Genomic DNA, 13,876 nt, shown 5'->3' with positions numbered 1-13,876 from the left:
TCAAGTCACAGAAAGGAATATAGAAACAAACTGACTCTAGTATCAGACTCCTCCATGTAATTCAGTTCTAAACACTGTCATGAAGAATGCAATGAAAATCAAATGCTTCATCTAATAAAAGATCTGAGGATTTATAAATACACCTAATCCAAAGTTAACATTATTGCAGGAGTTCAAAAGTAAAAAATTAGGCACAGCAAGATATTTTTAACAAGCTAGTCATAAGGACACTTAATATCTCCTTCTCGGGCTTCCCTGGTGGTGCAGTGGTTGAGACTCCGCCTGCTAATGCAGGGGACTCGGGTTCGAGCCCTGGTCTGGGAAGATCCCACATGCCGCGGAGCAACTGGGCCCGTGAGCCACAACTACTGAGCCTGCGCGTCTGGATCCTGTGCTCCGTAACAAGAGAGGCCGCGATAGTGAGAGTCCCGTGCACCGCGATGAAGAGTGGCCCCCACTTGCCGCAACTAGAGAAAGCCCTCGCACAGAAACGAAGACCCAACACAGCCATAAATAAATAAATAAATTAAAAAAAAAAATCTCCTTCTCTACGTACCTGTTGAATGTTTGAGAGTCCCTGGCACAGTGTCAGGAGACACCCTCAACATTCTGAGATCTGAAGAGTGATACTCCAACTCTCTAGTTGGCTCATGAGGAACAAATGGAGGCAATACAGATGAAAAAGACTGATTAATGTCCATATTAGAAGGATATACCTATGAAAAGAGATAAAAAACGAAGAAAATAAGATTAATTTTAGACTTCATCTACTAAAAAATAACCTCATTTTTATGAAAATGAATGCTAAGCAGTTATACCAGTTCCTCAAGATCATATTCTCAACCCTCCTGAATTCATATATAGGTCATATCTTGTTTGGTTAATTCCAGGAAGGCTCTACAAATTATTTGAGGGTTTGGAAGTCTACCTGTATAGAATATTACAGATAGGAGACCTAGAAGTATTCTATTACTCAGAAGTTTGCTACTTAACAATAGTATGATCTGAACTATGGTAATATTCTTGACAAGCTCAAGGACATTTTTCTTTAAGAAGGAGAGGTATGTTAGGGAAAGGAAAGAGGAAAGGAGGGAAGAGAGAACAGAAATATTTTCAAGAAATCCACAAATGTTTAGAAGAAAAATAAACGCATCAAAGAACTGCATCTGTGATCAGTTACCAAAAAACATAAGTCCTCAAATTTTTTGAAACAAAAGTAGTGGGAAATATAAACTGATGAAGTAAAGGTTAAATGCTGAAGAAGAAGTTCCTGAAATTTCATGACATTCCAGCAAGTCCTTGTTAAAAAAGAAATCAGAGGGGACTTCCCTGACAGTCCAGTGGTTAAGACTTTGCCTTCCAATGCAGGGGGTGTGGGTTCGATCCCTGGTTGGGGAGCTAAGATCCCACATGCCTCATAGCCAAAAAAACACAAAACATAAAACAGAAGCAATATTGTAACAAATTCAACAGACTTTAAAAATGGTCCATATCAAAAAAAAAATCTTTTAAAAAAAAAGAAAAAAGAAATTAGAAACTATTAGTACTGATGTTGGTACATCAACATTACACAACTTTTCACCAAATTCACAGTATACTCTCATATAAAAACAACATACCACTTTTATTTTCCTAAAAAGTTATTCCAGTGCTGCCCTCTCAGGAGGGAGTCTAAAACTGTACATAAGCATGAATTTTTCTATCCTCTTTTATGAAGGGTTTTTCAGTGTGTAGTAACAAACATTCTTAAGAAGCTGGCAGAATGTGGAAATAAATAATTCTACTTCTTCTGCCCATATAGTTTCTCTAGACCCATGGTTCTCAAATGGGGAAGATTTTGCACTCCCCCACCTCTCCCCACCAAGGAACATGTGGCAATACCTGGAGACATTTTTCGCTGTCATAACTTTAGTGGGGGTAATGTTACTGACATCTAGTAAGTAGAGGCCAGGGATGTTGATAAACATCCTAAAATACACAGAACAGCCCCCCACAACAAAGAATTATCCAATCCCAAAGCAATAATGTAGAGGAACCTTGCTCTAAACATAGCACAAAGTTCTTAGTTTTCAATTATCCTACTGCCGAAGGAGACATGCAGCTCATTAACAGCATGGGTTTGAACTGCACTGGTTCACTTATACATGGATTTTTTTTTTTTCTATAGTAAATACTACAGTACTACACATGATCCAAGATTGGTTGAATCTGTGGATGTGGAAGAACCATGAATATGGTGGAATCGGGGATACAGGGGGCCAACTGTGGATTTTCAACTTCGCAGAGGGTCAGTGCCCCTAATTCCCACATTGTTCCCAGTCAACTGTATATATCACATATATGATAGATAAGTACTTGTGTGTGCTCATGCATGCACTGTGTTTAATAGAAGTTTTCCCCTAAAGCTTCTCAACGTATGGAAAAAAATTTCTATTCCAATCTTGACTTCGATAACATTTCAAAGCTTCAAAATATATAGTTTATTAGAGCAGTTAATAAAAAAGAAAATGCAGAATGAAAAAGATGAGACGTATTTGTTTAAGAGATCAACAGATGTTTATCACTAAAAATTAAAGGAGTCAGGAGAGAAAAAAAAAATCAAGATTGGTTTATCTCCTAGTTTTTATCAATAATGAAGACAGAATCAAAGACAATGAAGAAACCAAGAAATGCTAACATCTCTATAAGAACTGAGAAAATCTGTAAGTCACTCTGATTTTAGGGAAAAAATGAGTCATTCTGATCTAAGCAAGGTGAATGAGATGTTGGGACGATTCACAGGAAAATTTCATGCAAGATAGACTATGGGTCTACCTAGGAGAAATAATACTAGGGTCTTAAAATAGAGATGATAACCATCCACACAGAGAAAAGCATTTAAACCTTGAGAGGAAACAAATTCTTTGGGATGGAGGGGGGACCAACAAAAACACGAAAGAAATCTAAGGAGTCAACCTTAAATAATATTTAAGAGTTACGTGGCCAAAATAAGGGATACTAAAACAGTATTTTATTATAGAGGCTAAAAGAATGTAATATGCTGCTGCCAGGAACAAGGAGAGAGAAGGAACAGAATAACGAATTAGAGTAGGAAAGCCCTGGTAAGAGTCTAATGGTCTAGTTTCAGTAAAGGGAACTAACAGCCAGGCACTAACCATGTAAGTGCTACATACCTTACACCCCATTTAACATAACAACATTTGAGGTTGATTATTATTGTTCCTATTCTTTATGTAGACAAGGAAGGAGAGTGATCCTCCAAAATCATTTGCCCAAGGCACAAGGCTAACAAAGTAACTGAACAGGGTTTTGACTCCAATTCTCCACAGTCTCTTCATAGCCCCAACCTACATCATACGTAAGTGGATACTCAAATAATCATTTAGAGAATGACGGATACGTATCAAAGTGAGGCAAACAAGTATGAATGCCTCTTTTGAGACACAGATGAGAATAAGGAAGAAACCAAAGAGTAGGCAAACCCCCTGAGAGCAAGCTGGGCCATGCAGGAAAATTATCACCATGTCTGGCTCATTGTTTCCCTCATATTAGCATTACGTAACTCCCAGACCACAGAAGAGAGCTAAGAGTGAAAGACAATATAGAGAACAGCATCCTCCCTGGACTAAAAGCCTACAGTTAAGGGCAAATAAAATTTGAAATTGGGGCTTCCCTGGTGGCACAGTGGTTGAGAATCTGCCTGCCAATGCAGGGGACACGGGTTTGAGCCCTGGTCTGGGAGGATCCCACATGCCGCGGAGCAACTAGGCCCATGAGCCACAACTACTGAGCCTGTGCGACTGGAGCCTGTGCTCCGCAACAAGAGAGGCCGCGATAATGAGAGGCCCGCGCACCACGATGAAGAGTGGCCCCCACTTGCCGCAACTAGAGCAAGCCCTCGCACAGAAACGAAGACCCAACACAGCCATAAATAAATAAATAAATAAATAAACCCCCCCCCCAAAAAAAAATTGAAATTGTGTAAGAGTTAATCTCAGCACATCACTGTTAACTGAAAATACATCTTCATGTCTTTAAATGTATTTTATCTACATGAAAAGTTGACATAAATTACCAAAGTAGCACTATCAAAAAAATCAGAAACTCTCAGTTTAAATATAATTAACACTGCTGTATGTTATATATGAAAATTGTTAAAAGTAAATCCTAAGAGTTTTCATCACCAGGAAAAAATTTTTTTTCTATTTCTTTAATTTTGTATCCATATGAGACAATGGATGTTCACTAACTTTATTGTGGTCATCATTTCATGATGGATGTGAGTCAAGTCATTACGCTGTATCCCTTAAACTTATACTGTGTTGTATGTCAATTATATCTCAATAAAACTGGAAGAAAAAGGAAAAAAGAAACTAAGTTTAAAATTGATATTTTGTTTCTCATTCTTATTAAAACTAACTTTGACCTTCACTCTTGCCAAAATGATGCAAAATCTTGGCTTTGGTTTCACTGAAGAACAGTTTATGGTATAGTGGTTAAGTATATTGACAAGGTTAGTTTCAAATACTAGTTCCCCTACTTGCAAGTTCCTTAACCCTCTAATTGTAAAATGGGGATGATAATAATCCCCAACAATCCTCCCTGATAGGATTGACCAAAGGCCTAAATAAATTGAGGCATGTAAGTAAATCTCTTAGCGTATTATTTGAGCACAGCGTGTTAGCTATCATTTTCATCCCCATCGTTATTAAATTGAAAATTAGAATTAAACAATGTCTAGAATGTTGAAGAAAATAAAACTAACCTAACAGTTCTCTACATTAAAATTTTTAAATAAATTCAATAAATTGTAAATAAAAGGAAAAGTTCATCACAAAATCTTTGTTCAGTTTCTCTTTTCAACTACCTGAACCTAAAGGTCAAAATATAATTGCAGGGACTTCCCTGGTGGTCCAGTGGTTGAAACTCTGCGCTCTCAACACAGGGGGCCAGGGTTCGATCCCTGGTCAGGGAATTAGATACCACATGCCGCAACTAAGACCCGGCGTAGCGAAATAAATAAATAAATAAATAAATATTTTAAAATATAATTGCAACTCAAACTAGCAGCTTTCCAATGACATACTAATCTTATACATGGGAAAACAGGAAAAGGAAAGTAACATTAAGTATACCACATATATGACGTAACTGTCTTTAATGACTAACAGAATGTAAGAATATATTACCAGGAAGTGGGACCCAGATTGGAGCTGACAGTATCAGACAAAACCAGATGGGCAATGGGACCAGAGAAACATTAAAGCCAAAAGATCCAAGGATCCAGGTAAATGAAGCCTTGTATGTAAAAGAAAATTTTGACTTCAAGATACCTCTGAAGTTAAAATCTTTCAGGGGTTTCTAAACAAATACTTGAATATGTCAGGGCCTATATACCAAGGCCTGTACATTGAAGGCCAGAGGGGGAAAAAAGCACAACTGAATATCTCCATGAATGAGTCTAATCTTAACACCATCCCAAAGGTTCTTGCTGGCACAATTTGGAAGAGTTAAGATGCCTCAAGATGAAAGGCCTGCAAGCTCCAAAGGATGGCCTTTTCCAAAACACCACAGAAGTCACTAAGTCTCATGGTCTACGAAGCACAAATATTTCTTTTATGCCAACCTCTAACAAATTAATGCAGCATATTCCTGGATATCAGATGAAAACCAGATTAGACATCACAATTTGGTATTAGAGGATATAAACGGCCCTTTACTTTCATCCTCATTTTTCAACTAAAATATTTCTTTCCCTACCGCATAAGAAATGTCAAACAGAAAAACTTACAGGCTCTTCAAAACTGCTCTCTTCCTTAGATGGCAGCTGTACAGTAGATTGCCAGTGCAGGGAGCTGTCACAAATCTCTAGATCATCAAGCAAATTTTCTAAACCTGCTAGCTTAATGCACTCACCAGTCAGGTCACCTTGGTCACGTATCTGGGAAACAGTAAAGAGTAAAAGTAAAAACAAATAACAATACCGTTTCCTGAAACAATACTGGAAAAGACCATGTCTCTCCCCAACAATCATTTTATTGTCTCACCTCTCTTTGTAGTTCAACAACTCTTTTCCTGCATACAACAGCATTTTCATCTAGGCTACAGCATTCAGTATCATCATCCAGAGTATAGATGTCAGATTCAGCCTTCCCCTGCAGGCCCTCTACAAAATAGGAGTCATTTTGCATAATTGTATAGACAGTAAAACTGGACTTGGCTCCCACAGGCCGAGGAATTTCACCTTGGTCTGTATCAGCTTTCAGCAATGTCTCTTGGCCAACTGCAATTAATGATGCATCACTGATCACTGGCAAAGCACCTTGTGACTTTGCATCACATGCCACCAAGTTTGCTGAAAAGCTGCTTCCTACAGCTGCAGATGGACCTTCAATGACGTTACTAGAGTTCCCATTCTTACCCAAAATACAGTTTGAGGAATCTGCAACTTCTTCAAAGGTGTGCTGCTTTAAATCTTGTAAAACCAAAGAATCTGAAGTCCATATTTTCATTGGATAAATAATGTTTGAAGATCCTAACTTCTCTGCAAGGTCAGGAGCAGAAACAGACTTTATCTTCCCAATGGGAAGAAACGGTTCATTGTCTGTATCATACTGAAATAAAGCTGACTGTGTTTTGCCAAGACCAAACAACCTGTCTGAGAGATTTTTCACTTAAAGAAGATGACGACTTAAGCTCTGGACTAAGAGAAAGTGGCTTAATGAATATTTCCTGAGGAGCACTGGGGAGTGATTTTAAATTAGGATGCCAGTACAGGGAGCTATCACCATCATCTTTTTTATACAACAATGGTTTTGAAGCTGCTGATTCAAACACCCCAGGAGTAGATTGATAGCGTGGATGATTAAGTTCATCAAAGAAAAAGTTTTCATAATAATTTAATAAGGAAAGATCTGGATTTTTTGGTTCATTTTCTTGGCTGTCATTTGTTTAAGATTTATTGATGTCAGTTTGGATTTCATTTACTGTACTCTCTTTCTCAGAAGGTTCAATAGAGGCAATAACTGCCTGAAAGGCTACACTTTCAGTAGCATCAACATTTTTCCCACCAAAAGCAGAAGGTGGCTTTTGGTTTCTTTCTTCTTGAAAACACAGCTGTTCTGATGTCTCATCTGAGTTGGATTTAACAGTGTGAAGAGGACCACCAGAAACCTCCATCTTAGAGGTATCATGCCCCCTAGAGAGTATATGTGCTTCTGACACTTCTACAGAATTATCAGTAACTACAACATTCTCAATATATTGTATTTCTGAAGATCTGGGATGCACCTCTGAAAATGCTAAAGTATTTCTATTCTCCTTTAGTTCAAAACATTGAGATAATTCTTTCCCCAGATCTTCTTCATTTCTTTTATAACCCTCCAAAGAATCCATCTTTTGTTTCATCTCATTCTCAGCAGGAGCCCTTAAATAAACACTCTCAAAATAATGACTATCAGCTGCCAAGGGAACCGCTCTTCCTCCTCTTTCCAACAAACAATGCAAAAAACAATGTGGCATTTTACTATAAAAACGAGGAGCAACTTCATGTGGAAAAGAAACACAGTCCTTACTGATTAGACATATTTCTGGATGGTGTGAAGCTCCCTGTTTGCTCCATGGCATATCTGAAAAAGGGGCACTAAAACTGTCACTTTCCTTAGGAATTTTATTTTTATCAATTGTGTCAGATGAATCTGAATAAGAATCACGGTCCTTACTGGTTAAATATTTTTCTAACTGTTGTAAAGCTTCCTGTTTCCCATATTGCACATATGAACAAGAAGCATCAAAACTGTCACTTCCTTTAGGAGTTATGTATTCATCACTTGTATCAGATGCAGTTGAAAAGGAAACTTGATCTTTATCAGCTAAATTGGTTTCTGGCTCCTGTATAACTTCTTGTGTCTTCCATGACATATATGAATAAAGAGCATCATAACTATCAGAGTCTTTGGGGGTTTTCAGATCCTCAAGTGTATCAGGTGAAACAGTCTCTTCTTTAGTCCCTTGTTCAAGAGTTAATAAAGAGCGCTGAGACTCAATAGCTGTACTACCTGTAAGTGGGTGCTGAGATACACTAAAGCAACTGTTAACTAAGTTTGAAGCTACCTCTGAGGCTGCCTGGAATAAAGCTTCACTAACTTCCGACGGTCGAGAAAACCATTCAGTGTCTTCAGACTTACCAGGAATTCCCCTGAAAATATACAGTTAAAAATCAATAAATAACACATTAAAAACATTTATTTTTTAAAATACTAACATGAAAAAATACAAAACTGATATGTCACTGAAATCGAGGTTATTTGAAAGTATATTGAAAAACAAAGTCCTAATTTCAAATTCCTTTAGGGTGGCTAATGATTGAACAAAGCAAATTTTTTAAAAACAGAAGGTAAACTACCATCCTATGACCCTGATATTTTCTCAGGCTTCCCTCAAAACAATATTGCCCCAAAAGTGATTCTTCAAATGAAAATTTCAAACTTTACTATTTAAAATGTGTAATTTATCACCTACCATAATTTAATATTCATTTAACCTGCATTAATTCTTCTACTACTCATTTATTATGCTCTTGAAAACCAATTAAGTGAGCTACTCCCCAAACAAAAGAGTAACCTAATCATTGGTTGACTACTGTGTATAGAACACTTTTCATAAAAGTAATTTTAAAGTAATACATAGCACAGGGCAGAGGTTTTTACTCTGTTAACATTTATACTTTTAATTTAAGGCATCTTTTTTATTTCTAAAAGAAGAAAACATATTCTTGGATAATTCCAAATATGCTTTGGAGAATTCGACTTATCTCTCATTATGACTAAAGGGCATTAATTTGGAGTAACTGTTAATTTCAATGTGTCTATTAGAAAAATCGTGTTAGCTCACATTCGCACCTCCTACGAAGGAGAGATAGCTAGGTTCATTCAATATTGGCTGACAAAAATGACAGTGCCAAACAAGCTAGTGACCATGAAATGAATGCTTTTTACAGAATGGGTGTGGGCTGATGGGCAGCAAAAGGGGAGATTTATAAGGAAGAAAATTAGTGTGCCTTCTAAATTAAAATATGCCTAATATACTAGAATACATTAGAAATTATTTTTAAAGAAACTGAAGTCCCCTGGCTCATTTTTACACATATTACTATGCCAAATTAACATGTATCATGCCTTAATTTAGGGCCTTGTTATCTTCAGAGTGTGTACTGAGAATATCTAGCTCCCAATCCAAAGTCTCACCTGAAGTCATTAATATTAGTAACAACTTAGAAGAAAAGAAAGAGTAGAAAGGTTACATGCAAACAGAAAAATAAATCATCCTACCTCAGAGGTGCAAAATCTAGTTCACTTTGGTGAAACAAGGAATCAGGCCCAAACTCTTGATCTTTTGTCAAACATGTCAGCAAAGGCAAATCAGGAGAAGCGAAATTGTCTTGTATGACTGCAAAGTTTCAAATATAAAGATGTTGGGAATGCTGAAAATTAATTGTTTAGCTTATATAATATTTTAAAGAACCTAAATATGCTGCCATCTGGAAGTTTCTACAAGCATTAGTATGATAATATAACAGCAGCAGCAGCAAATACCATTTATTAATAGCCTGACAAGATCCAGGCACTTAACATACAATATTTTATTTAATCCTCATAACAACCTTGAAGTATAGGTATTTTTATACCCATCTTATAGATGAGGAAACATGATCATAAATCTTAAAGAATACTAAGTAATTTGTCCACATTCAAATAGCTTAAGTGCCAGAGTGCAATCTGAACCTAAACACTCTACTTTTTAGCAAGTGCTCCTAACCATTATGAGTGTTTCTTCCTATCTTACATCAAAGTGTGGTCCACAGGCTCCCAGGCATCCCTAAGACACTCTCAGAAGATGCCTGGGGTCAAAATTATATTCAAAGTAATATTAACATATCATTTGCCTTATTCACTCTCATTCTCTCATAAGGATACACTGGAATTTTCCAGAAGCTACATTACCTATGATAAAGCAACATCCTGAATGCAGAAGCAGATTATCAGAACCAACCTGTCTTCTATTAAGTCAGACATTACAGTTTTTTCTTTTTTAAGTAAAACAACGCTAGTCTTCTAAACATTTTTGGTTTGGAAAATAGTTATTTTTCTAAAAAACTAGATAATTTATGTTAACATGCAATGGAGTTGTTACTTTTTAATGAGTTGATAAATATTTTTTAAATTTCTCAGTTTTAATAATTTCTAATATGGGAAAATATCAATAATCCACATCAACAAAAGCTCTCAGTAATTTTAAAGTGTGTCAAGGAAATCCTGTGAACAAAAAGTTTGAGAACTGCTAATTTAAAGGAAAAAAAATTCTTCTGAATTCCTGAATGCCACCTTAAGTAAGGTTTATTATAATGTCCTTAAATATGTACAACTAGGTATAAACTCCTTATTCCTTATAGTATTTCTACAACTATAAAACAAAAAATTAAATTTTAATAGAAACAAAACTATAAAACCAACAGCATTCTATTTCATATTAATTTAACTAGATTGGTGATGTTTTGCTAAAACTGAATTGTTCTTTCAATATGAAGGTAATACTGTTGCTACAGTATACTTTCTTGATTTCAGAATGCCTATAATAAATACTGCATACCTTCCCTATCATAACTGTCACACTCTTGTTTTAATCTTTGGTCTGTCTGCTTCCCACCTAGATTATCAACTCCGTGTCTGCATTATTCACAGCTGTACCCTCAATGCCTAGCAAAGTACCAGCTACACTTAGTAGGCACTCAAAATACAATTATTTATTTACTGAATGGATTAATTAAAAATGAGAAACTGAAAGATAACGATAACCTTTACCACCAAGGACTAATCGGTATGGTTCCTCTTTGGCTACAGACTCAGTCTTAAACCTTCAAAACAGAAATCTTTACCCCTCTAAGAATCATGAAGATTTTTTAACAAAGACCCCACATTTCCTCACATTTGGGCAACTGCTGATGGCCTGGATCACTCTTTTTTGAGATACCTAACTGTTCTGGCACCAGTCATCATCATGACATTTGCCACTGGTGAGATACACCCTACAATGACTGGATTCAAGCATAACAAAAAAGCAATGATGAAATTTCCTCTGGCCAACAGATTCTGGGATCTGATCTAATGATTAAAATGTTCTACTTTATCTATGGTAAATGAGAAGCTGGAGTTATAAAACTTTACATTAGAAAATACTTTAGAAGCCATGTAGCACAATCTCCAACCCAATGCTGAAACTATTCTATTAGAGAACTTTGCTTGACATTTTGCTATGACATAATGCTCACTTTTTTTTTGTTATATAGCCTTTCCATTATTAAATGGCTCTATTAGAAAGTTCTCTCTTGTATCAAGTTGAAAACAGCCTCCCTATAAGCTACGTAGTCTCATTTTAACCTCTAGACTAGGAATTAGCAAACGTTTTCTATAAAAAGGTCAGCTAGTAAATATTTTAGGCTTTGTTGATCACACATGGTACTCTATCCCATATACTTCTTTTGTTTTTACAATCCTTTAAAAATGCTAAAACCTTTTCTAGCTCACAAAATCAGGCCTTAGCCTATGGCTAGTAGTTTGCAGACTCCTGCTCTAGACCACTATCCAACTCATCCCATGTTACTATTATTTTCCTTTTACTGTATTGTCTTCCCAAAAGAGGAAGCAGCTTTCATCTATATATCCCTAGCGTCCAACACACAATAGGCACTTAAATATTTGTTAAGTAAATGAATAAATGAAAAATACGTTGCTTTCTCTTTAGCATGACAGCCCTTCAAATACCTGATCATAGCAAAGTCTTCCCTTTCATCTACTATCATAGTAATCTCCTCCCACAAGGGAACTCTAATGTTAACATCTTTCTTAAAATATAAAACTAAAATTGACTTTGATGATCTACATCACTGAATATATTGGCCCTAGTATTTTTACTTGGAGAGTATTTGCTTGTATTTGAAAGGAACTTGTTGAATTAACTCCTAATTCTTGCTCCTCTACAAAACTCTGATAAGACAGCTCCATGGTTGAATCCCACTCCCTTGACAAAAGTTAATTGTAAAATATGTGGTTGTTGCATTTTCTTCAATTTTTGAAAATAAAAATCTGAAGAAAACGGAAGGAAAAACCAAAGAATATTTGTCTGAATTATGATTTAGGCATGAAAAAATTGAAATTACCATATTGGCTAAGCATTCTTATATATGTGCAACAATCCAAAGTAGTGATAATACAATTCTACCTCCTACCTTGATGATTTGAAAAGTACTTAAAGTTCATCTTTTGTAAAGAGCTAATAAATCAGTTCCATATTAAACAGAGGAAAGCAGGAAGCTCTACCTCAGACAAGTCATTTAACCTCTTTATCTCAATGTTTGGGTCTGAAAACTTAGGATAATAATATATGTCTTAACTAATTTTAAGAATCTAATGAGCTTAAGCATGAACATTTGTTTTTTGTTTGTTTTTTATACATCATGGAGCCTCCACTGCTGAGAGAAGTAGTCAAAGGATAATATATGGTTTACCCCAAGAAAAACTCCACAAATTCAGGACTAAGGAGGCATACCCACTAGAGGAAGTTACCACCTTTTTGCCTTCTGAGAGCAACAGGGGGAGATAAAATGAGGAGCAACTGCACATTTAAATATAACTAGACCAGCTGGCCAGTGTGGAAAACCAGAAATAAGCTAATACCTTTGAGTACAGTTCTACAGAGCTCCTCAACTCAAGAAAGGATTTAGATGCAAGACTTGCAGTCTCCCATAAGTATTTTACAAATGTGAGGTATTACTACTAGTTAAAAATAAAGAGGCATTACCTAGCAATGGAGAACATAAGAGATCTCTGTTCGACTCCTTTACTTGGTTTTCTGATTGGATCAATATACCTTCCTCCAGAGAGGGGAAGTCTGTCACTTCAGTCCCTTTCTCTCTCACATTAAACCTGGTCTGGGTTGTATCCAAGGTGTGGGAAGAGTCCATTTCTTGAGGAAGATAATGCCAAGATTCTGTTCTCTAAAACAATAATTTTGAAGGAAAATATGCTAAATCATTAACTGAGTTACCATACATGTTAACATTTAGATTAAAACGTCCATTCACGTAGCATACAGCTTCTTATTTCACAACATTCCCATCAGAATTTGTAAAAAGTAAAGCTGTTCTTTCTGTGTTTTTCACAATATTAATAACATTTTTATCTTTTCCCATTATTACCCATCTTTTAACGTGTTGAATCACTGGCATTTCTGCTATTCTTTAATAGTTACTTCTCATCATTAAAACAATAAATTTGGTTCTTCATGATGAAATCTTACAATTTGATAATAATAAAACTGAAAAAAAACTTCCAAACCTAAAACTACGATATTCTCTACATGTGACCACTTTACTGAATTCTTACTTGCTATACTAGCTTCTAGCGGACTTCTCGGTGCAAAACATCATATGGTTCATGCGTAGTGAGTGGTTCATTTGTCTCTTTCAAATATTTACTCTTATATTAGTGGCATGATTCAGAAAAATGTTTCTCAGAGTATCTATAGGAAGGATCAGTTTTTCCTACTTCCAATTCATTACAGACTGACATTTTATTAAAATACTAATAAAAATTAACAGGTAACAAGTAAAGAAAAATAATAAATTTTAAAAACTAGTAAAAATAACTAGGAAAATGAAATTGAAAAGATATATAAGCCCAAAATACAAAACACAAGTCTAAGTATCTGATTTCTAGTTCTAAGAACATCAAATTGCTATAAAAGTTTCTAAACACTTCTTCTTAATTCTTGTACTTATCTCTTGACAGTAACAAGCAATTCATGTCCTGGCACCAATCCA

General features: G+C 35.8%; 1 protein-coding gene across 2 annotated transcripts in view; it reads right to left on the bottom strand.

The window, feature by feature from the left end:
* Positions 1-13,876, bottom strand: part of ALMS1 (ALMS1 centrosome and basal body associated protein) — a 223,286-nt gene that overhangs the window by 184,473 nt on the left and 24,937 nt on the right. The window contains exons 3-8 of one of the 2 annotated variants that reach the window (XM_061168580.1): positions 12,856-13,051; positions 9,330-9,447; positions 7,722-8,197; positions 6,048-6,166; positions 5,792-5,941; positions 557-716 (exon numbers count right to left, since the gene is read on the bottom strand). In XM_061168580.1, coding sequence (XP_061024563.1) covers positions 557-716; positions 5,792-5,941; positions 6,048-6,166; positions 7,722-8,197; positions 9,330-9,447; positions 12,856-13,051 — 1,219 coding nt within the window. The remainder of the gene's footprint in view (positions 1-556; positions 717-5,791; positions 5,942-6,047; positions 6,167-7,721; positions 8,198-9,329; positions 9,448-12,855; positions 13,052-13,876) is intronic. The other variant, XM_061168579.1, reaches the window with a different exon arrangement.

Source organism: Eubalaena glacialis, chromosome 14 (genome assembly GCF_028564815.1).
Source record: "Eubalaena glacialis isolate mEubGla1 chromosome 14, mEubGla1.1.hap2.+ XY, whole genome shotgun sequence".
NCBI classification, from domain to species: domain Eukaryota; kingdom Metazoa; phylum Chordata; class Mammalia; order Artiodactyla; family Balaenidae; genus Eubalaena; species Eubalaena glacialis.
Note: the sequence above shows the minus strand (reverse complement) of the source record. Positions and strands in the feature narration are given on the sequence as shown.